Source organism: Xylaria bambusicola (assembly GCF_022495145.1).
Source record: "Xylaria bambusicola strain CBS 139988 unplaced genomic scaffold F5B22scaffold_1, whole genome shotgun sequence".
Lineage (NCBI taxonomy): Eukaryota > Fungi > Ascomycota > Sordariomycetes > Xylariales > Xylariaceae > Xylaria > Xylaria bambusicola.
Window position 1 is genome coordinate 797,628 of NW_025953554.1, and position 26,417 is coordinate 824,044.

At 48.6% G+C, this 26,417-nt stretch overlaps 10 protein-coding genes across 10 annotated transcripts; 7 read left to right on the plus strand and 3 right to left on the minus strand.

Annotated features, from left to right (window-relative positions):
- The first annotated feature begins 1,246 nt into the window (after positions 1-1,246).
- On the plus strand, positions 1,247-3,692 carry F5B22DRAFT_582821 (uncharacterized protein). The gene has a single exon (XM_047973329.1). It carries the CDS (start codon positions 1,782-1,784, stop codon positions 3,255-3,257), a length of 1,476 nt encoding a protein of 491 aa, XP_047836307.1. The 5' UTR covers positions 1,247-1,781; the 3' UTR covers positions 3,258-3,692.
- Positions 3,693-4,032: 340 nt separating this feature from the next.
- F5B22DRAFT_582823 (NADH-ubiquinone oxidoreductase B12 subunit family-domain-containing protein) lies at positions 4,033-5,098 on the minus strand. Its single transcript, XM_047973330.1, has 3 exons — positions 4,893-5,098; positions 4,717-4,824; positions 4,033-4,627 (listed from the first exon to the last, which is right to left on the minus strand). Exons 1-3 carry the CDS (start codon positions 4,904-4,906, stop codon positions 4,462-4,464), a joined length of 288 nt encoding a protein of 95 aa, XP_047836308.1. The 5' UTR covers positions 4,907-5,098; the 3' UTR covers positions 4,033-4,461.
- Positions 5,099-5,487: 389 nt separating this feature from the next.
- F5B22DRAFT_10609 (CAF1-domain-containing protein) lies at positions 5,488-7,311 on the plus strand. Its single transcript, XM_047968708.1, has 2 exons — positions 5,488-6,188; positions 6,248-7,311. The coding sequence occupies exons 1-2, from the start codon at positions 5,736-5,738 to the stop codon at positions 7,280-7,282; spliced, it is 1,488 nt and encodes a 495-aa protein (XP_047836309.1). The 5' UTR covers positions 5,488-5,735; the 3' UTR covers positions 7,283-7,311.
- A 1,488-nt stretch (positions 7,312-8,799) lies between these two features.
- F5B22DRAFT_10614 (NUDIX hydrolase domain-like protein) lies at positions 8,800-9,941 on the plus strand. Its single transcript, XM_047968709.1, has one exon. It carries the CDS (start codon positions 9,087-9,089, stop codon positions 9,678-9,680), a length of 594 nt encoding a protein of 197 aa, XP_047836310.1. The 5' UTR covers positions 8,800-9,086; the 3' UTR covers positions 9,681-9,941.
- Positions 9,942-10,643: 702 nt separating this feature from the next.
- On the minus strand, positions 10,644-12,447 carry F5B22DRAFT_653029 (CTLH/CRA C-terminal to lish motif domain-containing protein; the record flags this gene model as incomplete). The annotated part of the gene is made up of 3 exons (XM_047979678.1): positions 12,001-12,447; positions 11,359-11,904; positions 10,644-11,288 (listed from the first exon to the last, which is right to left on the minus strand). Exons 1-3 carry the CDS (start codon positions 12,049-12,051, stop codon positions 10,644-10,646), a joined length of 1,242 nt encoding a protein of 413 aa, XP_047836311.1. The 5' UTR covers positions 12,052-12,447.
- A 1,364-nt stretch (positions 12,448-13,811) lies between these two features.
- On the minus strand, positions 13,812-14,500 carry F5B22DRAFT_10732 (uncharacterized protein). Its single transcript, XM_047968720.1, has one exon. It carries the CDS (start codon positions 14,298-14,300, stop codon positions 13,953-13,955), a length of 348 nt encoding a protein of 115 aa, XP_047836312.1. The 5' UTR covers positions 14,301-14,500; the 3' UTR covers positions 13,812-13,952.
- F5B22DRAFT_10733 (uncharacterized protein) lies at positions 14,501-15,736 on the plus strand. The gene is made up of 2 exons (XM_047968721.1): positions 14,501-14,532; positions 14,891-15,736. The coding sequence occupies exon 2, from the start codon at positions 15,059-15,061 to the stop codon at positions 15,506-15,508; it is 450 nt and encodes a 149-aa protein (XP_047836313.1). The 5' UTR covers positions 14,501-14,532; positions 14,891-15,058; the 3' UTR covers positions 15,509-15,736.
- Positions 15,737-15,775: 39 nt separating this feature from the next.
- Positions 15,776-17,384, plus strand: F5B22DRAFT_10773 (uncharacterized protein). The gene is made up of 3 exons (XM_047968726.1): positions 15,776-15,889; positions 15,989-16,636; positions 16,692-17,384. The coding sequence occupies exons 2-3, from the start codon at positions 16,042-16,044 to the stop codon at positions 17,006-17,008; spliced, it is 912 nt and encodes a 303-aa protein (XP_047836314.1). The 5' UTR covers positions 15,776-15,889; positions 15,989-16,041; the 3' UTR covers positions 17,009-17,384.
- Positions 17,385-18,254: 870 nt separating this feature from the next.
- F5B22DRAFT_582857 (uncharacterized protein) lies at positions 18,255-19,963 on the plus strand. Its single transcript, XM_047973331.1, has one exon. It carries the CDS (start codon positions 18,556-18,558, stop codon positions 19,489-19,491), a length of 936 nt encoding a protein of 311 aa, XP_047836315.1. The 5' UTR covers positions 18,255-18,555; the 3' UTR covers positions 19,492-19,963.
- Positions 19,964-22,847: 2,884 nt separating this feature from the next.
- On the plus strand, positions 22,848-25,520 carry F5B22DRAFT_10968 (domain found in IF2B/IF5-domain-containing protein). The gene is made up of 2 exons (XM_047968753.1): positions 22,848-24,569; positions 24,630-25,520. Exons 1-2 carry the CDS (start codon positions 23,562-23,564, stop codon positions 24,918-24,920), a joined length of 1,299 nt encoding a protein of 432 aa, XP_047836316.1. The 5' UTR covers positions 22,848-23,561; the 3' UTR covers positions 24,921-25,520.
- Positions 25,521-26,417: the final 897 nt, after the last annotated feature.

The window sequence follows — 26,417 nt, forward strand, 5'->3', positions numbered from 1 at the left end:
GACTTAAAAAGTGAAGCCCAGAGTGTAGGCCAAAGGGACATAGGTGATTCGACGACTTCGGGCGCGAATCATAGAATCAAGGTCCTGCACGGTCTGTTCTAAGGATCTATAGTCTTTAGAAGGCAGCTATTTATCATTATGAACCTCGCATTGCGTTTGATACCCATTACTAGCTTGGGTACTCCTGCGAGAAAATACAAAAGCCAGACCTTGCCACAAATTGTGTTCTCCACGATAGAACGCCATCGATTAACACAGTGATTGTATGTAGTGTACGCTACTTAGTAGATAATACGGCAATACTAGTTAGACCTCAAGCCCTATAGAATTCTACGAATATCCATCAAATTTCCAACCTCCCTTCCCTAGGTTGTCAGCACTACCTAAGCGAACCATGAAAGCGAGTAGGTACCTAGGTGAAAGCATTTAAGACATTTGCCACGCGCCGCTCTATTCCGCATGCCTCTATCAGCTATGTTTGGCGTTTTTCCTTACCCACTTCACGGCAGTTCCAGGCTGTCAACGGCGAACACGTCGACAGCAGCCATATTCGTATTCGAAGATGCCAAGTCATAGCTCTGTCTTCTCATTGAAGAGAGATAGAGTACAGGTTGGGCCGCTTTTGTGGCATGTCCACTTGCTTGGGTATGCAGCAGGTAAGAATAAGTATGTAGATAGGTAAGTTACCCAAGCTGTAGGTGTTGTTTTGGTGATGATTATGTACCTAGGTATGGTAGTCGAGGTAGTATCTACTAACTACACTTGAATATTGTGGCTGTGGAGATAGATAGCATGACGACAACTTTTGAAGACCCAGCCACGATATACATGGATGGATTGCAGAGGGCTGGGCAAAATGTTTAAAATACCCAGGGTGGGTAACTGTATCTAGCAATTAATTCTACATAGTACATAAGTAGTACTGCAACCTTATTCTTAAGCCAAATTCGGAGCTTGAAATGTCGTTGTTTCTGTTCAGCTTACCTCAGGTCTGCATTCCTCATTGCGCGCCAGCCTGAGGTAGGTATGCATCTTTCAAGCCTACCTAGTCAGCTCCCAGTCGGTTGTTGAGCAAAAGAGCAGCGATCTTCACGAGCTGTCAAGTACGGCGGCCAGTATATAAACTTGATTTCACAATTCAGATTACTACTTATGCGTACATCGCTCGCAACTTGATCTGCGTCGGCGGTTGGTTGGATATACTGGGTCTCTGCCCTAGCTGGATCCACGACGGTAGCTCGAGGCCAGCCAAGTTACGCACTTTACGTCGTGAGACCCTCCCCTCCTCTCCTCCTACCCTGCCCTGCCCTACAATCCACCACATAACCTACTACCTAAGTATGTAAGTACTTACAGCCATCCGGTGGAGGCCGAGACTTGCTCGCGTCCGTTAGGCAACCCGACTAACATCCCGGGGTCCTTATCTAGTCTGCTTGTGCGGCTTTGTTTACATTTACCTACTCTGTATTTCATGTCATCCTGGCCATGCTCGGCACAGACAGAACTACAGTACCGTCGTTGTTTTGTCGTTCGATGCTACCATCATACTGCAGTGTACATTCTAGGCCACCTCTGCACATAGCTCTGTTCTTGTCTTTGACTCAGCACGGATCCGATGACAAGGATCATTTAATTACTATTTGAAACATCTAAAGAGACCACCCCTGAAACTAGTAGTCACCCATACTCCGGAGTTTCCCACTCTTTGGCCTGCTCGAAAGGGCATTTTGTCCACCCGGGATTGTCGACTACCTTCCCGACAGGGGCCAGCAATATCAACAATGCTAAGAGGGGCCATGACTCCTCTCCCAGTGCTGGAAGCGGATGCAGGAACACCCCATGCCCTGATGTCGCAAACTAGACACTCGGGAGTCTACGAGTCACCAAGTCTAACGTTTAGCCCATATGACGAAACACCGTCAAAGCCGCCTGCTCTCTTGCCCGCAAACTCGATCGAAAGAAACGCGTCCTCGACTCATAGACAGCATCAACGGCAGCAGTCGATACCAAGCTTTTCAGCTAAACGTTCAAACGTCCCCTCTGTTCCTCCCAGGCAGGGACACGATAAGAGAAACTTTCAAGATATGCCGTTGACGGGGGACGGACGGGGTGGGGGAAATTCGCCAGCACGTCTTGGAGGCATTCGGCGCAGCGGCCCATCGACGCCCTCACTCGAAAGTGACGCATATGGGCATTTCCCGCAGCGGTCCCGGACACCTGTAGATACAACACCAAAGAGCACCACACAATCTCGTCTCGGATTTATAGCATCTTCCGTCTCAGCCTTCACTGCTCGGATGACGAGCCCAACACAGGTGGCGCCCGCGAAGATAGATGACGAGCTGTGCGACCTCAACATCGAGGCCGCTCTATTTCCAGCATCGCCATCGTCACTATTAGACTCCTCCTCCTCCTCTCCCGGAAACGGAGACGCGTTCTCGCCAGCGGCGTACAAGAACCTGCAAGCCAACGCCACGGGCCTGTTGCACCGGATGCAAGACGCCTACCGCCAACGGACCATCGCACTGCGGGAGCTGCAGGCCGAGCACGAGGCTCAGCGCGAGGAGATAGAAGAGATGGAGCTGCGCACGCTCAACTTCAAGAACCAGCTCGAGGTCATGGCCACGAAGGCCGTAGAGCAAGAGAACGCCATGCAGCAGCTCGTCGCTGAGCTCCAAGCAGAGCGCGCCACGCGACGGCGGCTGCAGCATGAGGAGCGCGTGGGGAAAATGGCGCTGCTCTCGCAGCGCGATGTCCACGATGGCGAGGGAGACAGCGAAAGGGGTCTAGACGAAAGGAAGCACCAGCGCTGGAGTAACGGGACAGCGAAATCTGACGTCCTCAGCATCGACACGGACGCCGACAGCGCCGAGAGCGAGAGCATATTCTCGCGCAGCCGCAGTCCGACGGCGATGACGTGCATGACGGTGGACACGGAGAGCGTCGTCGATGTCCCTACACCGAATAGTTTACTCCACCCCCGAGCAGCAGCGGCCAATACTACCCCGAAAGGAAAAGCAATGACAGCACAACAAGGGCAGCAGCCGCAACAACTTACGGCTTTCCAGCGCCTGGTCAAGGGGATTTCGAGGGAAGATAACGACGGATGCAGGAATTGCAAAGGGCAGGACGCGAGCGTTGCGTGGGACACGGTCAGTCTGCTGCGGGACGAGAATATTGCGCTGAAGCAGCGCGTTGCGCACCTCGATGTCGTTATTGAGGGCGCGCTGGATGTTGTCAATGGGGTTGGGAGGTGAGGTGAGATGGTGTGGTGTGTGATTACACTCACTTGGCTTAATCTCACTTTTACTTACCCTCCTTATTCCCTTTTACCTTTATCTCATCTCATCATCTCATCTATCTCTTATGTCATCTCATCCAACTTATCCTCATCGTATATCAGGGTAAATATTACCAGTTGGATTGGGTAGGTAGGCAGTTTGGCTAGATTGGTTGGGTCGGCTGGGTGGCTCATACGTTTCACCATCATCATCATCATCATATGGAGTTATGCATTCACTAGAAGGGATATATCATGATGATCATGAACATTTGGGTACGGATGGGAATTTGGGAAAGGAAGGAAGGGAAGGAAAGGGGGGGGTTGGATTGCCCAGGTGGCCTTTTGGATATGTATATAGGTTTACATCGCACAAACGAACAAACAAAGAAACAAAGATTGACGCCTTCTATCTGTTCTTATGTCGGGTTTGAGTCCAGGTGTGGTGTCAGAGTGCGGATAGGTTCTTGTATCCCGTGGAATCGAACCCCGCTCGGTGTATACCGCACCTGGTAGGTTATGTACGACAGCTTCACATTGCAGAGTGCACCGTTAAGTCGAGCACCTGCTGATTAAGACGTGTATGGTCATGGAGTCGCTTCGCACATATACCTAGCAAACCCCGTTGACTTATCACCGATCCAATATCCTATTTTCTTGCATGAACTTAACTTCTGCATCGGAGCCGCCAACCTCCGTTGAAAGCCCAAAATTACTATCGTCATGTCCAAACACAGCTTTAGGTTGGAATTTCTCCGGATAGATAGTTTTGATGAGCGTGGGTTAGAAGTCCATTGACATCCATCATTGGAAATGCAGGGCACAGGGCTGAAAGCGCCTTTGGTAGGTAACCTAGGGAGTCACATTGAAGTAATTGTGGTTTTTTTATTTGCACTATGATGTGATGCCGTCCATGGACAGGTAATGTGACTACAAGGAGATATGGCACCGTCGACTGACGAACAGGGCTAATCGGTGCTAAATGCCTCTGCGGATATGGTGCGCTTCTTCTTCTGCTGTTGCTGCTGTTGCGCCAAACATCTTGAGCAGTTTGTACACATATATACAAGTTCTCTATCCCCCTTCTATTGGGTTTTCCCAGTTGAACTCTTTTGGCTAGTTTCGGTGTATGCCTTTTCTTGTCAGTGGGGAGTTACATGTCTCATTCATCCATTTCAACCTCAGTGGTGCTCATTGCCGTGGGCCTCGCCGTGGTGCTCGTCCTTGAGGAACATCTGCTCGTAGCCGAGATAGACGGCGAAAGCCACGGTCGCTATGCCGAGGCCGGGGAAAGCGCTCTTAAATCGGTTCCATCGCGAGAACATCCCCGTGTATCGCCAGGCCTCGCTGCACCCCCTCGACTGTCAGCACAAACAAAGATTCACCTCAAAGAAATGCCGGGCGCTGCTCAATTGAATGGATGGGTGCGGACTAACGCTCTCTCCCAAGGGTCGTAGCGGGGCTGGCCGGCTGCGCGCGCGAACTTGTTGACGTCGAAGCCGGTGATGTTCGGCTTGGAGTGGTGCTGGTTCGCTCGGAGTATCCTGTCGGTGGCATCCGGCGTTAGCAATTGGTGGTCAAGATGGGGATCTTGAGGGTTGCTTGTTCGTACCGTGTAGGATACATTGTGTCAAGTCAAGTTGTTGGATGTCAATGGGAGACCCAAAAGCTATCACGAAGGCTGGCAGGTAGCTGTACCTAGCTTAGTCGGGTCGTCGTCACAGGACATCAGTCAGTCAGTCAGCCAGTCAGCCAGCCCGTTGAATGATGCATCCCAATGTCTGGGCTCTGGTTGGATGAGGTGGGAGAATAGCGGGGCCTCGCTGGGAGGAATTACTTTTCTCCAGCTGTACTTATATAAGCAGATGCAGCAGGTACAGGTACCTTTTCCCACTCTATCTGCACAGACCTCGCCCAGGTACCCCAGTCAAGTGCTCCATCAAGGCTTAAGTCACTAATCCAAGTCACTAATTCAGGTCACTATCACTAATTCTCCAGTCACTGCAAAGCCCGTGTTGGCCAAACCGCGATTGGCACTGAACTCCTACTATAACCACTTGGAAGTCTTGAAGCTTCGGCCCTCTCAACAGAGAAACTCAACACTGACACAAGCCGACCGCATCTCCACCTTTCCGCCTCTGCATCCATCATACGTAGTACAACTCTCGACCGCCGATATTTCAACCACATACCACCTCGACTCTACGGAATATTCCTATTCTCCCCTGTCCCCACGAGCCTCAATTAGTGTAGAGTTGGCAGAGTTGGGCGCAACAGCGCAATCCACGCCAAGCTTGGCCTCCGCGCCGTACAACGTCCGCCCTTCGGCTCACGAGCTTGCTGTCCCATCCCCCTCCCACCTCCCATGTCGCCCGCCTGTCTGCCTTTCTTCATACAAGCACCAAGGGGAACCCCGTGAAGTCGACAGTCCGAGAAACCTACACTGGCATCACTAATGGCGCCTCCTTCGCGCTTTGGCGGCGGCCCGCCAGCCATGCCACCTTATCAGCACCAGTTTCCCCAACATGCTCCCACACATGCGTCACATCAACAGACATCTCTCGCGAACCCGCCATTTCTAACACAACAGTTGAGTCCTTTCGCAACTAATGGGCTTGGGTTAGCTGGTGGCATGGGCGCTGCTGCGTCCAGCTTCCAGGTTGGTGAGCAGACAGGTTTCGCAAGTCAAGCTGCGAGGGCCGGATTCCAGCAGGCCACTGCGTTACAACAACAGCAGCAGCAACAGCAACAGCACCCCCACCAACAGTCCCATAACCAGCCAGGAGACCGAGCTGCACGAGCCGCGGGTGGAGCCAAAGGCCGGATACGAGATGTATGGAGGCATAACTTCGAAGAGGAGATGATACTGCTCATGGATTTGGCCGAAGATTACCCCTACATAGCTATGGTAGGGCTGCACCTTGACATAATGCGTGCTTTGGGCTACCTAACTAATCTCGCGTCAAGGATACTGAATTTCCTGGAATCGTCGGGCGGCCAATGGGGAACTTCCGGGGGAAGAGTGACTACCACTACCAGTGCCTGCGGGTCAACGTCGACATGCTGAAGGTGATACAAATAGGCATTAGCTTATTTAACGAGAAAGGCGAAACACCCGCTGACAATGCACACAACAACCCTCTCAATGACGCCGGTCCCGGTGCCAGGCGGCAGGCCCAATCACAAATTCCTCTTGCGTGGCAATTTAACTTCAAGTTTGCGTTGAAGGACGAAATGTACAACCAAGCCTCGATCGAGTCACTGCAACAAGCCGGGATTGACTTCAATCTCCTTGAGCGCGACGGTATCGATCCTAGGAAGTTCGCTGCCCTCTTCGTAGTTTCAGGCTTTGTATGCTTTGATAGTATCAAGTGGCTTTCCTTCCATGGAGGATATGATTTCGGTTACTTGACGAAACTCTTGTCGGATACAAAGCTTGCAAATGACGAGAGTGAATTTGACAAAGTCATGAAGAAGTGGTTCCCCCAGACGTACGATGTCAAGCATCTGATGAAGTACGCCGTCAAGCTCCACAACAGTGGCATTTTGACCCCAACAGACCCCTCGACAACGGAAATACTACAGAAATTCGAACAGAAATCAGGCTTAGAAAGCATTGCTGAGGCACTCAAGATTAAGCGTCTAGGGGCTGCTCATCAAGCTGGTTCTGATAGTCTGCTCACTGGCAAAGTATTCTTCCAGTTGCGAGAGAAGATATATAACGGCGACATATCGGAGGATCATATCGGAAAGATCTGGGGTTTGGGGTTCAGCGGCATGGAGATGCCACTGCAGCAGCCAGTCAACACTGATAACACTCCACCAGGGGGTACGAATGGCAGTAACACAAATGGCGGTCCCAGCACTCCGAGCACCGCTAGTGTTGGGCTAGCCAGTACTCCTGCTGCGCAGTCGCACAACACGAACGGCATGGGACCTATGACACCCGGCGGAGGCGGTGGCGTATTCGGTCAATTCAACTTCCCTTCTAATCCCAGATAGAATCCGTTAGAAGTAAATGAGTCAGGGGTCATATCGCACAGAAGAGCACGCTCGCTGGCTAGGAATTTGCATCGACAACGTCACCAGACTTCCAATCCATCGGATCGGTTTTCCGAATCACATCCGCCCTCGACTTCTTGGCCCAATACGCCGGACTTGGCTCCAACTGTCCCGAATCGGCCTCAATCAGGAGGCACCATCCCAAACCCTCTCCAGTGGCCAAACTTTGTCCCTCGGAACTACCACACATAATGCGAAAGCACATTCAATCATTTAATTGCATTGATTGAAGGTACCCAGGCCTTCGGTCTTTTCTAATAGGAGATGTAAATATATCACCCTCTTTCAGGGGTGATGGTGGGTATCCGACGACATACCGATATATATTCGGGCAGCACTGGGTTCCTACGCAGTTAATTTCCAAACCTAATGGAAAGAGCTGGGGTCTTTGTTTTTACTGGTTCAGCAAAGAGTTTTTTTCCCTGGGGTGTGTTGTTTTTTTTCGATGAAGGGGATGGGAATGGGGGCGGCCTTCAATTTTCATGCGGACACAAAAAAACAAACGTCTGGCGTATTGAGGCTAAAGATTTCGGAGTAAAGGGTTTCTACTACTAGGTGTGATAACTGGTTTTCTGGCCGGTGGATTTGGTCCCATAATCTTCTTATTTTCCTCCTCTATTGTAAGGCGGGCCTTTTTCCTTCTTGTTAAGGCAAAGGCCCAGATCACCATGTACCAGTGTAGTATTAAGAAATGAACGAAATGAATTGGCAGGCGTCTACAGTGTTTGGGCAATATATGTGTGTGAATGTGTGTGTGTGTGTTGGAGGTATGTGGTGTGAAATATGAATTGCTTGACGTAGGTGCCTAGGTACCTGAACTACTAAGCAAGCGAGCAAGTGGATGAGATAACCGAATTTGACGGAATACTATGAGAAATACAATGGTTTCCTCCATATTGTGTTCAAATGCTTCGTTTTGTTGCTTTCTCTTTTGGTTGTCTGGATGTGAAGTGGTGATGAAGCATGGTTGTGAAATGTTTATTGGATTTTATCATGTAAGTTTTAGAGGGAGTAGGGATGTGCGTGCATGTGTGTGTGTGTATGTCTTTGATACTTAGGTTTTCGTTACCTACCTACCTAGGTAGGTAGGTATTTACTTGTACCAATATGCTCAGCAAAGTGAAGCGTGCAATTAATTCATGGAGAGATAGGTCTGAAATCGAGCCAGAGAGAATTGCGCAGATATTATGAACTGATTGTGTTTCAGTTATAAAGATGCTACTCTATATAGCTGAACAATTGGTCATTTCATATGTGTTTCTAACCTTAGTGGTTACCTCCTACTTAGATGGTGAGATTCTTGATTTGAAAGTTGCTTCTTTGTAGACTGTTTTTCACTTAGGTGCTTGCTTTTATGTTTGTTGTCTTATATAAGCTGTAGATTTAAAATGACTAATATCAACCTAATATATGTTATGTAGCTAGTAGAATTAGAAAGCAACGGAGAACAACTTACGATTTTAATGGATTTATTTGTACAGCTATAAAAAAAGGCTACGAAGTTCGTATTGCTTCACCATGTGTTTTACAGCTCCTGCACATGTGACTCATCAATACGTTCTACCCAAACATGCATGCGCTCTTGACCTCTGTTTTCTCTCCCTCGGCTGCACTGCCACAGGTCTCTTTTACACGTGGACATGTTATCAGACCCCAACAGGCTTGTTATCGTCTTGTTGTGCTCTAGGCTTTTCTTTGCGCTAGACTTGTTTTCTCCAGTCACCTCTCTCGGACTGCAGAGATCATGGCTCTCCTAAGGGACGCTGAATCTCTCGTCGTCGCCAAGTCCGTCGACCTACAAATCCTCAACTCCTCAGGCAACGAGTTCCGAAAACTCAAGCCCTCTGCTTCCGGGAACCCGTATGACAAAATCGTCGTTGGAGCGGCTACTTTGCGGCACGCATCAGACTCAACGGGGGCGGAAACGCCAACCATCTTGCTTTTGAAGAGAGCGCCCCACGAGCCTTACTTCCCCAACGTCTTCGAATTGCCCAGCGGCAAGGTCGACCCCGGCGATCCCAGCCTCAAAGCCGCCCTCGTAAGAGAGGTGCACGAGGAGACCGGTCTGAATGTTACCGAGGTTCTTGCCGAACTGAAGCCGATGGTGTACACCACCGAAAAGGCCATCACTGATAATACCAATCGGGATGTTATCGTTTCCAGGACTGCTATTCAGCTCAATTACGTCACGCTGGTCTCGAAGGGAGAGGTCAATATCAACACGGACGAGCATTCGGAAAGCTGCTGGGTTAGCGAAGCGGAGTCGCACTCGCTGGACATTACGATGGCCATGAGAGCAGTAGTCCATGAAGCATTCCAGTGGGCTACCACTGGCTAGTCAGACATGAAGCAATGGGAAAGTATCTTATGCAGCTGGACCACGCAATGGAGAGCAGGAGTTCTATATGAGCGAGGCTGAATCTACAGTCGATCCCGCAATAGACTTGCAGTTGTCAGGCTGTTACAGTTGGTCTCCGTTTGCAAGCTTCACGGTATACCACTCAAATCAATATAATATACAATATACAATATATAGAAAACCTAGATCTTCTTGTCCTTATATAACTTCAACATACCTATTACTCCTGTATCTTTGCAATTGCAACCGGTTTCTCATAACTTGAAATAGATACCTACCTATCTATGTGTACTATATGTCACACCGACTTCCTAGGAAGTTGGTCAGGTCCATAACCAGCCTAGCTACCTAGGTAAAGTAAGGGGGGCAAAGAAGGGATAGAGAGTGTGATTTCGCACTTCTTCTCATTCCTTCTAGCTAGTTCCTATATCCATTGCATTCACCACTTGCTTCCCAACGCATTTCTTCTCATCCTTAGATACTTCCATCTCTACTACTTTCCTCTCGCCATAACAGGCAGAGAAGGACAGATCACATTAGAGTCAGACTACTTCTACCGAGAAGCAGCATTTTACTCTATTCATTTTCAAGTCCATTTAGCTCAACACAACTAACTCACTGACGAAGTTGAATATCATATATAAAGCTACCTTTTTTCTTAGGTATAATCCTGCCTAAGAACCCTTCATAACGCCCGGGCGATGAATTTGTCCATCATTTAACGCCCGTTTACTTAATCCATCCAGACATCCTGGACGCCCTGAACACCATGATATGTATGCACAACACCTGATATGAGTATCGTTACATGATTGCTACAATCTTAAAATTTGTACCATCGAATAATAGAAAAACAAAACATTGTTAGGTTCTTCTTGGATCGTCTTTGATTTGTCGAATCTTCGGGACGAACAGAAGAGGTATGCGCATGAACCAGATTCGTCACGAAATATACACTTTCTTTAGAAGGTCTACTGAATACACCTCGCCCGTCCGTAGATCTTTCACTCGACTTTCAGGTAATCCCGCCTTCTTTGCATATTCCTCCAGGCGCGCCTTACCGTAGGCGCGACCATTGGGGAGCAATAGCAGGTCTGGCTCGACGTGGCTCTTGCTGTGTAACGCATGTGGTACGTTGCGCGCGAGTTCATTCAGCTCCGTGCTGCAGATCGGGCATACGCTTGTGGCGAGGGACAAACTCGTGTGGTGAGAGGGCGCAGCGGCTGAGTTTGGATGGATCGAATGGCAGGCTGGTGTTTTCAGCGCCGACAGGCCAGATGACAGAGCGATGTGAAGCAGTGGGATGGATGGGAGGGAGAGGAGACTGGCGTGTGTCTTCGTGAATAAATCTGCTAACATCTGCCATCGCGCCGGGGCATATAATTCTCTATAGGCTTCGATTCTAGCGGCGTGTTCGGGCAGCATGCTCAAAAGCCCGCAGGCATGGTACACTTCTTTGGGATATGTGTCTTTGTATGGAAACAAGTATTTGCGTGCGTGTGCCAATGCGTCGTCGGGTTTAGTCTGAGCACGATCTCGCACAAGTTCGATGTATTGTTGGTAGCGGAGCATGAATTCAAGATTGCTCTATTGCAGTGTATAATGTCAGTCGCGAAGGCTATGAAATGGTGTGCTCTTGGGTGTGTCTCAAACATACATCCATCTTCCGTAGCTCCTTCTTGGTATCTCCGGCAGTGCACCAGGCGAGGGCTTCCTGGACGCTACCATTGAGCAGACACTGACGGATCCGGTTCATCTGCTCAAAGGTGTCGACGTCAGCGAGCAGCTCGATGCCGCGCTCCTTGGCGAGTTCACGGGCGCTCTTGACATAGCCCTGGCGCAGCAGATAATCGGTGAGCAGGCGATCTAACCGTGTTCTGCTCCAGCCCTCGTACTTCACGTCGTCGACGCTGTACATGCCATACAGCTCAGTGAGGTGCTTCACCCGAGCCTCTTCATGCTGGTGTAGCCGGTTCTCTTCGTCGGAAAAGGTCGTCAGCTTCCGCTTTACGCCCCGCATGCGGGCAATCATCGAGTCCAGTGTCTTCAACACATCTTGCTGTGAGATGCGGCCGTTCACGCTGTCCGTCGCGGTCTTCTTGAGCGTTTCTTTTACGAAGCTTCCATCTTTCTCAACCTCGAAGCGGGCGGACCTCAGATTCTTGCGGAGGAGCTCGACTGGGAGCTGGAGGAGGGGTTGGTCCTAGAGAGAAGCAACCGCTAGGATTAGAGATGGTCACTCAGGTGGGACGACTTCGAGGACTAGAAGGTAGGAAGTAAAGAGAGCAGCAAGCCTCACAAGTAGCAGATGGTTCTCGTGATCTAACTTGGAGCTTTCGTGGTCCCCCATGGTCAAGATTTCGGTAAACTTGCGACTCAACCTCTATTGGAGGCGCTCGTAGACAATGTAATTCAGCAGCGTGCGGCGGATGGGCAGGGCGGCAGAGGTAAAGTGTCGGGTGATGGAATGATGGGATGATGGGATATCGCAGGAAGCGGAAGCGGCATCACTGCATCACTGCACCACTGGCATGGTACCGTACCGAGAGTTAGTGGGGTGGCAGCTCTGAAGCAGACCTGGGGGACAGGGGTGGCTCGGGTGGGTGGCTTTGAGAGGCAACTCCACCAACGGTCCGGCGGCCCCAGCCAGTAAGCTGCTGGATGTGCTGGATAGGCTGCCGGTTATGGCAACTCATCCAAGACACAACTCCCATTCTCCCATTCATTGTGTCTGATTGTGTATACGTAGGTAGGTGCGCTGATATGATGTTGGAAGTCAGGTGGCCCATCCATGAGTATGCAATACGGAAGTGGGCGTATGCAGTTGGCACCGTTCTTGAATCGAGCCCAATACACTCAATACCTACATGTAGGTACTACCGGTCAGATACCGGTATATAAAGTACACAATACTCAAGACCAACTGCTCAACAAGATGTGTATCTAAGATACGTTAATGCCAACAGTGATTCTCTTTTAGATCTACTATGTCAGTTCATCAAGGCAAGCAAATCAGATTGTATGTACCTCTGCTACACCAGAAGAGTGCATGGGTGTACTCATGCACAATAACTAACTAACTAACTGGACTCCTTGATAGGTACCTCTGACCCAGGAACAATGCCGTCCTCCAAACCCAGCCAGGACGGTATGATACAGGACATAGGTAGGTAATTTTCATTTGATGCCTTATCCAAGTCTGCTGCAAAGCCATTATCCCCATTGGCCACAGGTGATCGGGCAAGCATTTTGCACACTTGGACATGTCACCAACTTTTGGCCGTCGTCCAGGGCGCCAAGAGCGGCTCTTCCCGAAGGGGGTTTATCGTTAGTACAGGTCTTGTACGGGCATGTACTGACGAAGGACGGGGGATGACATGGGATGAGGAAGCGAACAGCAGTGATATGCAGTCACACACAGCCAAAGGCGGTCACGAGAGGGATACATCACGGGACCTGGCCATCCTCCCCGTCCCCCCAGTTCCCTTCCCCACGGTGAGGCAGAGACGCTGAGAGAGAGGGGAACACAAGGGTTCGAGAGGGGGCTTTACCGACGACACCACCAATTCGCCGAAGGGGTTGCATTGATAAGAGTCAGTCGTAATTTCAAGCCATGCACATACTTCGTAATCTGCAGGTTTCAAACGCGTTGACTAACACCTACAGAATGCGCATACATACCTACTTCTACCTAAACTACTACATACTACCTACATATGTATTGTGCAGGGGTTAAGCTAACGCGTCTTCGTGGTTTGCGGCACTTTTTCTCCCGATCCTTTCATCCTTTATGGGTTTCACCTTTCTATCTATATATTTCCCTCCTCTTAAATGGGGTAATACAACTTGCGCTCTTATACTGATCACCTATAAAAGGTTGAATAGCCCTTTGCTTCTTTCCATAAGTCTGGGGAAGATGTAAACATATCAAGAGAGGATGACACTACTGTACTGGTAATGTACACCATATGAGCAAAAGTACCTTGCTGAAGCTCTCATATCCTTGATGCGCGCTCATAAAGTACATACTTACAGTACTTCGTAGGTAGGTAAGTTATGTTCTTAGGTAAGAAGAGGTGGGTGAGTCAGTAGGTATCTAGGTAGATAACATAGTACAGTAGGTATAAGGATCCACCCCTCCTTGCCTCTTTCAGTGGATGACCCTCTGACACCATGGGCGGCGCCAGGTCAGCTGATTCGTTAGATGTCAAAGGTGGCCGAAGGGTGGCCTACCTGCGGCAGTGGGGTAGATCAGTGCAGTTGGTACCTATCTCTGTCGAGCCTGTCTACTACATTTCTGCTGTTGTAGGCATGGGAACATTGTCCTCTCTTGCTCGCCCAGTACTTACAAGTTATTATTGCCCGCCCACCTTCAGGAACCCATGATGGATTGTGGTGTAGGTAGCTACCTAAGCCTCCGGTTTCCATACTACCTACATAGGCATGTACTGAGACTACCACGATTAGGTAGGGGCTGGTAGGGGAGGGAGAACCTGTACCTACAGTGCAACCATCCCCATCCATCCGTGACATTGCCCACCAAGCCATCTCGAACATCACCCAAGGTCTCCGTAGTCTAGGCACACACTTTTTCCACATGGATTACAAAGTATGTTATCAGACCGGTTTATCTTCACCTGACACCTGCCTCCATGGGCGCAGTAGACGAGCAGGTACCTCGACTTCCATACCAACAACTTCAAAACGGGTTGGTTGCCACTATCAAGCCAACAAGCCAACAAGCAGTGGCCCGTGCCATGGAGGTATGTATCCCAAGCCTCGAGGTGATGGTGAGTAGGTATAAACACATGTATAAACACATGTATAGTAGGTAGGTAGTGATGGCTAGAGCTGGACCGTGCACGCCGTCGGTCATATGAGTCGCAGGCATGCCACCTTCTACCTACCTAGTGTATACCTACAGGCTGTTGTTGCTGGTCTTCCAACTCCCTCAGAGCTCGGTGGTGCTGGTATTGGTGCTGGTGCTTGGTGCTGGTGCAAAGGTCGAGTGAGAGTACCTACCTTACCTTACCTTAATCATTTATTAACGCAGAAGACCCCCCTCGGCCTCGCCAGGCTCCTGCTTTTGGTCGCGCTTTTTTTTTGTTGGGCGCGCAGACGCGGATTTCGAGTTTTTCCCCTTAACTTTCTTACTCTCTCCATCCCGGACCACTGACACCACTGACCAGCCAGTCCCCATATGCTTGCGCGCGCAATTCGAGGCTAGACAGTCCGCAAAGCACGTGAAGTCATCTGACCTGACCACCCGCTGAACCCAACGGATCCAAGCTTGCTCTGCGCGCGCGCGCACGCAGCCAGCCCGCCCGCCCGCCAGCCAGCCACGAGAGATCTGGCACATGATTTCAGGTATGTGGTGCTGCTCTGCTGCTCTCTGCTCTGCCGCTTTCCTGCTTGCTTGCCACTGCCCGCCGCCTTCCCTCCTCGCTCCATTGGGAATCAATGGCCAGAATAACAATTCCACACATCGTGACTTTGCAACCGTCCCCAGTCATTTGAGACTCTTTGAAACCCTCCATCCAAGTAATCCTGCACCACTGTATCCTGTTTGGAAAATTCCTCGTCTTCGCATCGCCCACTTCACAACAACAACAACAACAACAATCATTCACTCACTCACTCACTCACTCATCATCTCATCATCTCATCCTGTCCTGTCCTACCCTGTGCCACCCGCCCGCCAGCCCACACTCTCTTCTATCACATATTTCCCTAGCCAGGTACCTCCCTACCTACCTTCCTACCCAGTTGCGCACAACAACAGACATGTCTCCCAATGTCGCATTTAGGCCTACATGCGCTCTAAATGAGGGTCATCCATATACCAAGATGCAGCGAAATCAAGTTGCAGCCTGACAAGACTCTACTGCATCTCTAGCACCGTTCATCCGGGACCGCGCCTGCTCTGGCTGCTTCACTCCCCGTAGATCGCGTCATGTGGAGTGCCACTGCATCAGGCATTCTCACTCATATGGAACCCCTCTAATTGTCCAACCACGCTTGAGGCGCGCACGAACAGACGTGATATCATCCCACTGCACTCTCAACTAGCCGTCGCCATATGTCGTAGCTTTTCATTTCTTGCTTTGAAGACCCATACTGGATTTTCCAGTACTGACATTTATAGGCCTTTCGATATTGACAACGTGAAACAAAGTTATACCTGTTTGGTAGGCTCTAAGTTTCTTAGAACTGGCCACAACACGTGGCAATATAAAGCTACACTTTTGAGTTGATATTCGCAATGGATACCAACGGTTACTCTCAAGGGGAGTCACTCCTAGAGCCTCTTACACATCTCAACCGTGAACATTTGGCCGCCATGGCAGACGCGGCCGTCGCAGACCACCATACAGACTACAACACACCTACTCCATCAAGTCCTGGCCAGAAGCGGAAACGTAGTGGTCCCGACTCTTCGCCCGATTCGAGGCGTTCGAAACGCTCTGTTCCTACAGCTGCTATGTCAACAACTCCAGATCCATCTGCAGCATATGTTGAGAGTGCAGTAGAAGCAGCTCAGGCCGCTGCACAGGCCGCAACGGCTGATTTCGTTGCTCTACAGCAGGCCGCAGCCGAGCGCCATGAAGCATCTGACCCTGCTAGTGCATCAAGTACAGCTGCCGCTGCTCTGGGAACAATGTATCCGACCCTGCATGTCCCCCAAACAACCGATGCAACATTTGTCCCACCAAATACCGGAGAGTCCGAAGGCCACCAAGAGTCGCCCTATGGTCATCATGACATATTACAGTCTCACGGTCTGCCTGAGCCATCACCCAACGATATAACGCAACAGGTGCAGCAAAATGGCGCTGGGCCAGTCCAATCTCCGTATAGCCGCACTTCACATCAGCCAAAGCTCGCGGTGGGCTCCGAAGAATGGCACAAACAACGAAAGGATAATCACAAAGAAGGTAAAGTTCCGTAGTGGATTATGTTCCTCTCATAGCCCCACTAACCAGGAGGTAGTTGAACGTCGCCGTCGTGAGACAATCAACGAGGGTATCAATGAGCTAGCTAAGATTGTGCCTGGTTGCGAAAAGAACAAAGGATCTATTCTTCAACGAGCAGTCTCCTATATCATGCAACTGAAGCAGAACGAAGCGCAGAACATCGAGAAGTGGACGCTTGAAAAACTTCTTACAGAACAAGCCATCCAGGAGCTCAGCAGTTCAAATGATAAACTGAAGACAGAGTGTGAACGAGCATATCGGGAACTCACATTGTGGAAAAACTTGGCCCAAAACGCGGGGCTTGAACTTCCTCAACCTAAAAATGAATCCTGATATCATGCAATCCAGCCGGCAAAGCGCCTGCTTGGACATGACCCTCAAGATCTGGTCTCTCTAATGAGCAGTAACACTCCCTATCTTAGCGTTGGCTTGCCACCTAAGGATATTGGCCAAAATCCCAAGGATTGCTACATCCAAGCAACTGCATGATCATTTCGTCGTATAGATATCATAATGACGGATCCTGACGATCTATCGCCAGTTGCTTATATTCTCCAGAGTGTGTAGGTAGCCTTTACATTCGCACATCTCGACTTCACATGTTTCTAGCTAGCGAGGGGCGTTACATCTGTTTGTTTTTTTAAATCATGTTCTATTGCACAGACGTGAGCGAAGCACTGGTAGGATTGGCGGGGCTTATGTGGAAATCCTGGTGGCTTTGGCGTTGAAGGCAGGCGTCTATGCCTGTTCGTGGATCAAATCATGGTAACATTGAGCTGATGGTAGTTGACTCCCTACCATCTAACCTCTCGGTATTCTGCCGTGTTGTATACCTAATTGGTATTGCATAAATGCTTACATTACCCATTGCTTGACGGTTTATGAATTACATGCCAACTTGAAGACAACCAGATCATATGCCTAGGACTGTGCAACACTGTGTACTGAGCCACGATTATGCAAATATGGAGAAGGATGGGTCGGAACAGATCCGTTGAAGAGATGATAAGTGATGAATCAAGAGCCTAGCACGTACTGTCTGTCCGTACCTGGGCTGGCAGAGGCTAGTGTCTAAGTTAACAACCATGCTTCCTGCGAAATCAGCACAGACGTCCCCCATACATGCATTACCAAATCATCCCGAAATCCAGGAACAAAAGTTAAAGAATGCTGCCACATACGTATATGGCTTCGCGTATCTCTCTCCGCCTTTAGCGGGTAAGGCAAGACGAAAACAAAAATCAACAACTGGGCTAGGTACTCCGGCTCCCGCGCCTCTGTGACCCAGAACTTGTTGGTTTTTGGTAGATGCTATGCCCTACCCAAAAGATTACGATGATCATGTATTTCGTAAATGTAAATCTTAGTTTGGTAAATATATATATATGTAAAGAGAGTAGCTTAAATAATACCATTCTTTTGTGAAAGTAAATTCTTCTATGTTATAATTCTAGTTAACCTCATTATAAAATATAAAATGTATATTCAAGTTGGTTGCTAACTGCAGAGAGGTGATCGGAAACTTGGCCCATCCCATTCCATTCCATCCTACCCAATCCGGACTGCATACAGTAGGTAGGTATAGTTAGGGTGCAATGACCAGTGAGGCATATAGTAGGTTAGGTTCGATTCCTTTCAGCGCTATATCTTTGAGTTAGAGTTTTCTATACTGTTTTGTGACCATTTGGAGAGGTAACGCTACGTCCGGGCAACAACATTTCCCCACAACGCCGCGCGTCTACAATATTACATCACTTGTTGCAGAACCAAACGTATGAGTTGGACTGATGCTGTCACCGCAATTATCAACAACCGCCAGCTATAGTATTGGTAGTCCAGAGAAACAACGACGAGAAAGCTAGGCTTCTGATACGGTGTAAATGACTTGTTACGTTAAAAGTCCACTGCGAGACGAAATTTTGGTGATTCGACAGCTTTTTGGCTACGCCGATGCGCGTCAGCATGAAGCCTCCCACCTCGGAGCCACATTGCCGAATTCTTCCATGAAAGATGTGCTTTTGATAGGCATCGATGTCGACACATATCAAGGATACGAGCGCCTTCCCACCAATCCACAGCTCCACATAGGTGTTTCTGTACTTGACACCCGAGTTCTGCATCAGCTGGTACATGAGGGCCTGGACTCGGTGCGTGAAACCGATGTTGTGGAGTCATATCAGTTCGTCGTAGGTGACTCCAAGTACTGCAAGACAGCATCTCGAAAGTTCATGTTCGGAGAGTCGCAATCGGTACCGCTAGGTGAAGTGAAGGCGCGGGTTGAATCACTGGCTTGCCGGCTAGGTCGGGATAGTATCCTGGCTTTTCACGGTGATCACAGCGATCGAAAGGCCCTGGCGAATCTTGACATCCAACTACAACCTCTGTACATCATCGACAATGTCAAGGCAGCCCAATATCCGCTGGACCTATCCTATCGGTTGGGACTCGAAGCAATGCTCGACACTTTCGGTATCCCATATACTAACTTGCACGCGGCTGGAAATGATGCCCACTACGCCCTTCGCTCCCTGTTGATGATTGCGGCTATTGACGGTCAGAAAATGAAATCAGAGCCTACTCGTGAAGATCTCTTCTCAACTCTTTCTGCCATTGCTCGTAGTGCGAGGCCAATTACTGCTGGGGAAAAAGCGAAAGCCTTTGAGGAATCTCGTCGTCAAATTAAGGCAGAGAAAGCGGCCCGCCACAAGACTCGACGGGCTGCAAGAACAGAAAGGAGAAGACAAGAACGTGAAGCTTGCGTTGAGATAGATGGTCAGTGTTCTCGTACAGAAGACGTCGAGGACGTGTATAGATGACCGATATTCCGTCACCAGCAACTTGCTGCCCCTCCCTTTCTAGCTAATGGGCCTAGCTTACACCGTTCGAAGAGCCGTCGTTACAAACCCTCGTGCCCGCATTGCCTGAAGGTGCTGATCCCTACATCGATAGTTGACAGTACGTACAGACCACGGCAATAGTACAGCTCTAGTACCATTTGGTACTATCGCGGTATTTCAGTAAGAACCTCTGGTCCTGGGACGCTTAACGGAGACGGTTCACCACGACGGTCTTAGACTTCTGAGACCGTCTCAGAAATTTGAACATCTTTTGAGAGTCATATTTCGGAGACGGTCACCGCCTAAAAGTCGTCACGGACCATTGAAATCGTCTCAAAATTCTAAAAAACGGTCTCCGAATTCCCAGACGGTCATATACAGACCTAGCCATACAGCCAATCCAATCATCGCCACCTTCAAGGATAATCGCTGCAAGGATCGATCCAATCCACCACCAACACCCTGTACGCTAGGAAACCTATCGCAATCGCTTCGTAGTTCAGGACTTTAACGGAAGGTTTCCTGGCCTTATATGACAGTCACCAACTTCGAGATGGTCTCCTCTGAGACCCCCCCTCCCTCGCGTGTATGTAGTACCTGTCACAACCCAACGGAGGGGAAACCCTGTTAGGTAGCTCCCCTCGCAGTGAGGCTGGATGGATACAGCCGCAGTAGTATCGGGTCTGTACTATAGGTACCTATCGCGCCTCGCCTCGTCGGTTACCTATTCTCAGTATTTATTGGAACAATATGATGTTGGCTACAATTGCGTACGTGAAGGACCTAGGGCGCGGACCCCTTTGGGGTCTATAAGCCTTCGTTCTTTTCCTTCCTTTCTTAGATAGAGAATATGTACTACCACTTGTTTCCATATGAATATTCGTATGCAGCCCATTTAACAGTATTATTGTTAATGTAGCCAAGCTTTCCTTTTATAACGGGATGTGATGAAAGATCTAACCTAGGTATTTAAATAAATGATAGTAAAATTCTCCTTCAGCTTAAGACTCTGTAATAGACGACAACCGCACTTCTCTGAAAACTGTCTTGTATTTATACATACTTCAAACCCCTTTTGATAAAGTCACACGTAAAACTGTTCCTAGGCAGCATCTACTAGTTATACTTAATTGTGAGCTATTCCCAGCCCATTTATTTAGTATTCCATGTACAGGTGGTGTAACGCATCTCCCACTTGACCTGGCCACCCAATTAACCTGGCCACCCCAATAACCTATATAAAATCCCATTACTTCAATCTTTAATAACTTTGCGAGTACTAATTGTACGGTTTAATAATTAGTACCGTTAAATCCGTTAGTTCAAGGGGAATCCAAAGGTATTTTTTACTATTTTTTTACAAAATTTATTAAGCAAGATATTAAGCAATACGCTAAAGGGGCGCTAAGCAAGGATTAATTTAGCGCTTACTTTAGCGTATTGCTTAATAACTCCGCGAATATAAGTCGTAAAAGTTAGTAGAGGGTACCGTTAAATAGCTCTTTTTATTACGAATCTAATGGTATATTTTATTATTTTATACGACTAATATTCGTAAAGTTATTAAATTATCACGTGATTAGTGCACCGATGTTATTTGTATGGGCTAGGGGGGTGGCCAGGTCAATTGGGTGGCCAGGTCAAGTGGGAGATGCGTTATCACTTTCGAAGTGATACCTATCATTCAGCATTCCGCCGTGATTCATAATATGAAGAGTCGTATTGAATGATATCACAAATACAATCAATCACGATTTAAATAGATCCATCAACCCGAGCTTGATTCAGTAAGTTCAGACAGCTGGATGTAGTTATTTGTTGAGAGGTTGCTCGTTTCCGGTGATACACTATCTTCTTTATATGTGATTTGCTTTGTTCAGATCACCCTCATTGCAAACTATACGTAGTACATACAGTACGTTTTGTTTTACCTTTTACCTTTTTCTACCCCACACTTTGTTATGGCCGACGTTGTGCGAACAAGCCTACTTACGTACACATAACATAGGTACACCAAAGGTAATGTACTGACTGCATGTAGGGTCATGCCATTGCCATGTGTGCGGCACAAGGGTAGTAAAGGATTGGTTCCTGAGGCGCCCTATGCGCAGGTCAGTGGTACGGCAAACGAAACAGCCAGCCTCGACGTTTCGTATTTCCGTGGCCGGGCTGTTTTGTAAAGTCCGAGGCCAGCCCGTTCTTCCTGACGTGCGTAGCCCGTGCTCTCGGCCGTTACTCTTCTGCTCGCTCGGTCGTTCGGTGGTACCTAGGCAGTCAGTAGTCTGCGATTCATCCCGTCTGCCCATTACACGGACATCGTTTCGTACACATACTATGTGCACTTCCTTACTCGCGAAGAATAGTATCATAAAGTATTTGCCCCCCCTCCCTCTCGGCCAGAACTGCCTATGACATGTACATGTAGGTAGATGGCCATCATCGATGGGTATTGTGGTACGGTACGACTTGCCTTAGGTAGTTCAGTCCCCACTGGAAATTTTTCATGGGCATGCGTACATTTTTCTTTCCCACTTGGCCCCTTCGCAAGTCCCGAGCGAGCAGTCGGCTTTCTGCATCCTGCATACTTACATACTGTACGGTTTACGCTAGTGAAGGTATGTGTAGGTAGGTGTATGTAGTAGTACCTTACCTACCTACTTCATGTCAGTTATCTATGCGACGGATGCTCGCTTTGTGCGTACGTACTCGGGGTCTGCCACGAGTCTTTTCTTGTACCAAGTAAATAAGTATGGAGGGTTCGAGAGGGGATAGAGTGATATATTCATGAACGTCGTAATTAAGGATAGGTGCCTATTTAAGTAGTACGTCTCCCTCGTTAGGTGAGGCCTGGTACGGTGTCGGTACGGTGTCGGTACGGTAGAACTTACTATGTAAAAAAGAATGCAGGAAGAGCATATGTTCCCGCACGTTCCTATTTGCCCATTGTCTTTGGTCCAGGTGTTCTGTCCAGTGTTCTGTCCAGCGCTAGGCCCAGCGCTCTAGGCTCCACTGCCCCGTTGTCCTATGCCCCCGAGGCCCCCCCTCTGGCTCTGTCTGGCTCTGTCTGGTTCTTCTGGTGCGTTTCTGGTGCTCCGCTTTCCACGCCCTCGCTCGCTATTTCTTTGCCTACCTAGCTTTTCTCGACTCTCCCTCTTCCCCATCATCCACACCACAAATCTTATTACACTACACAACCACCCCTCTCTCCCAAAATACCCAATAAAAATTACAATAACCCGTTCGCACACCGCACCCAATCTGCTCTGTGCTTCTCACAGCTTCTCGGCTTCTCAGCGTTCACACGCCTATCCTTCTGATTTCCCTCAGCTTGGTTATACGCGGCCTCTGTCCGTCGTTGCAACCCTCCAACAACAACATCGTCATCTTCATCTAGGTGACTCGTCCGACGACGACGCCTCACATCAGCAAAACTCCCTCTATCTCTTTCTCTCTCTCTCTCTCTCGTCCTAGCGATTCCTACGCGCTACTCTCTTCCTTCTCCCTCGCCCGTCTAGCCGATATCGTCGTCGAGACACAACACCGACCCTCGTGGTGACCATCTGCCCTGCCAGTCCGACCACGACGACAGAATTCCCGTCCCTCTACATCTGAACACCCCCACATAAAAGGGCCTCACGATACACTTGTTGTTTATGTATCAGCACGACAAGACCGCTGTGTCTAGACACCTTACCCCTCTCACGCGGCAATCGCTTCGTATACCGCGGAAACCTTCTAATCCGGACATCAGTTCAGTTGGCTGAACACGCTCGCGGAAAGCATCGCTCATGTTAATGCCTCCCAACGCTCACAGCTGTTATCCAGTCACCCCTATGTCCACTATTTGGAACCCATTGCATAACTAATCTCCTGGCTCTCTTCGCCCGCTCTCCCCGCCCATTTCGCAATCCATTTGCGAATGACTTTATTGTAGTTCTCCGTGTCTTCAAGACTCCAAGAGACTCGCCGTCGCTCCGACTAATATCACCACCTTAAACCCACATTGCCAACATAAACCCGACAGCCACTTTCGTAACAATACCGTCAAAATGGCTCTTATCAACGTCCGTCGCGATGTCACCGACGCCTTCTATCGTTACAAGATGGAAAGGATCCAGACCAAGATCGAAGGCAAAGGAAACGGCATCAAGACAGTTGTCGTCAATCTGAGCAGCGTTGCTGCCTCTCTTGCCCGTCCCGGATCTTACGTCATCAAGTACTTCGGATTCGAGCTTGGTGCCCAGACCAACATCGATCCTGCCGATGACCGATGGATTATCAACGGAAGTCATGATGCACCCAAGCTTCAGGACTACCTGGATGGTTTCATCAACAAGTTTGTCCTTTGCAAGAAATGCAAGAACCCCGAGACCGACGTTGTCATCAAGGACGGTCACATTGTGCTCGATTGCAAAGCTTGTGGTCAACGTACCGACGTAGATCTTCGTCACAAACTCAGTGGCTTCATCCTGAAGAACCAGCCCAAGAAAGGCGGCAAGAAAGACAAAGCTGAGCGCAAGGCAGCTCGCAAGGCCAAGCAACTGGCCCAACAGAATGGCAATGGAAACGGCAATGGAAGTGGTGGCGAGAACTCTCCCAACGAATCCAACGAGAATGATGACAACGAAGAGAACGGAGCCGCTAGTGACGACGAGTTCACTCGCAAGATCACAGCCGATGCTCAGGTTATTGATGCGCCTGTCGAAGTTAATGACGACGAGTGGGCCGTTGATATGTCTGAGAAGGCTGTCAAGGCCCGTCAAAGCCAGCTTCCTGACCAGTTCCGGGCGAAGCTGAATCTCAGCGGCGGTGGCGACGATGAGGATGAAGATGGAGAAGGCGGTGGAAACACCGTCTACGATGCACTGGGTGACTGGATCCAGGAGGAGGCTACAAAGGCTGGTAGCATTAACAAAGTCGATGATGTTCAAGTCTACATCAAAGCGAAGGAATTTGGCATTGAAGGCAAGCACAAAACCGTCTTGGTCCTTGTGCAGACTCTCTTCGATGAAAACATCATTACGCAAATCCCCAAGCGTGCTGGAATGCTCAAACAGGTAAGTCCATTCATCAAGAGTATAGACTCCAAGGGTGATTAAGCTAACCATGCCCTCTAGATGGTGACATCCGAACGCCATGAAAAGGCCCTTCTGGGTGGTGTCGAACGCCTTTTGGCCAACCTCGGCAAGGACCACCCCGAGCTCATGTCCAGCGACAAGATCGTCAAGATCCTCCACCAGCTGTATGACAAGGACCTGGTCAGTGAGGAGGTTATCACCAAATGGGGTACCAAGGCCAGTAAGAAGTATGTTGATCTCGCTACTTCTAAGAAGATTCGTCGTGCCGCGGAACCCTTCCTCAAATGGCTCGAGGAGGCTGAGGAAGACGAGTCTTCTGAGGAGGAATGAACTGGTACTGGGTCAAATTGTTAAGCCGCTCTGTTGAGAGCGTATGGTGTGTTTGGTTTACTTCTATTTTTCGCGAGATAATCTCGCTTTATACGTTCGTTTCTTCAACTGGTTTTTGGGACATTTCACTACCGTACACGCATGGAGCAGAGTGGATTTGCAAAAAACAAAGATTTGTTATGAGACCACCCACTCAAACTCGCTTAGCTGCTAGTTTATGTACTACGTGGCTAGATTCGGGTGGGTTTTGTTGTTGTCGCTGCTGTTGTGGTGGAGATTGGTGTCACTGGGCCTGTTAGTAGTATTAAGGAGTTAGGAAATACTATTCGCCTCTCTATCCTATATCATACAATCACATTACTAGGCAGTCTTATAATGATGAAGGGGGTTTCGTTTTGGATGGATGGGTGGCTTACGGATTGACTCAGACCTGACATGTTACTGTGAAATAAGATCGAATTGGCCCACGAAGTAATCTACCTTCAGGGGCATTGATGAGTACTGCAGATTTGTATGTCTACAATGAAATTGGAATTAAGACCTGATCCTAGCCTTGTTGTACTGTATTACATGTATAGGTATAAATTGTGATTCGTCTAATAATTGCTCTTTTTATATACGCAGATAATTATTTAAGTAGGTAACGAAAGGTGATCATTAGGATATCTCAACTAACTTTAGAAATCCGCCATGGAAATTATATATTGAATTAATAATAGCTGAGCGAGATTTGTCTCGCATTGGGATGGAATGGAATGGAATGTATGAGGTGAGGTAGGTAGGACGTTGAACTTTGATCTGCGAAGCTTGGAAAAGGGAATGAATGAATGAATGCATGGTGATGATTTATTATATCATGTCGAGATCAATGAGATTGTTTACTTCCTTGGGTAGAGCACATTCTCCTTCTCTCTCTCCTTCTCTCTTTAGCGTTTATCGCTCATCATCATACAGGTTAGGTGTATAAACATTATCTATATGGATGTAAAAATTGAGTGTATAATGAGCGGTGCGTAAGCAGGAAGAATTTATCTCATGAGTGCTGATGTTATCATCATCATCCCACAAGTTATATACGGCCCTCTGTCTATCTCGCGATAATGTCACACTTGAGTGGAACAGTTCAAGTAATTTACCAACTTATGTCCTCCCTGGAGTCCATGATGTACCTAGCAATGAATATCATGCTAGACGAAGTATATAGTTCAGCATATAAACGGCTGATAACTGTTTAAGACCAACGAACATCTATCTGTATTTGTTCACCTTCATGAATATCACATTTCCCTACTTCAAGAATTTACCGAGGCACTGCGACTTCATCATATGTAGAAATATATATATTAGCAGTGCTATACGTGCCGAACCAGATCATGACTTAGCCATTGAACAGTCAAAGCTCTACCTATTGAAGTTTTATTTAAATCTTTTAGTTCTTATTTTTAAAATTTTTAAGTCTTTTCTATTTGATCTTTATTGTTTTCCGTGTTATGGTTG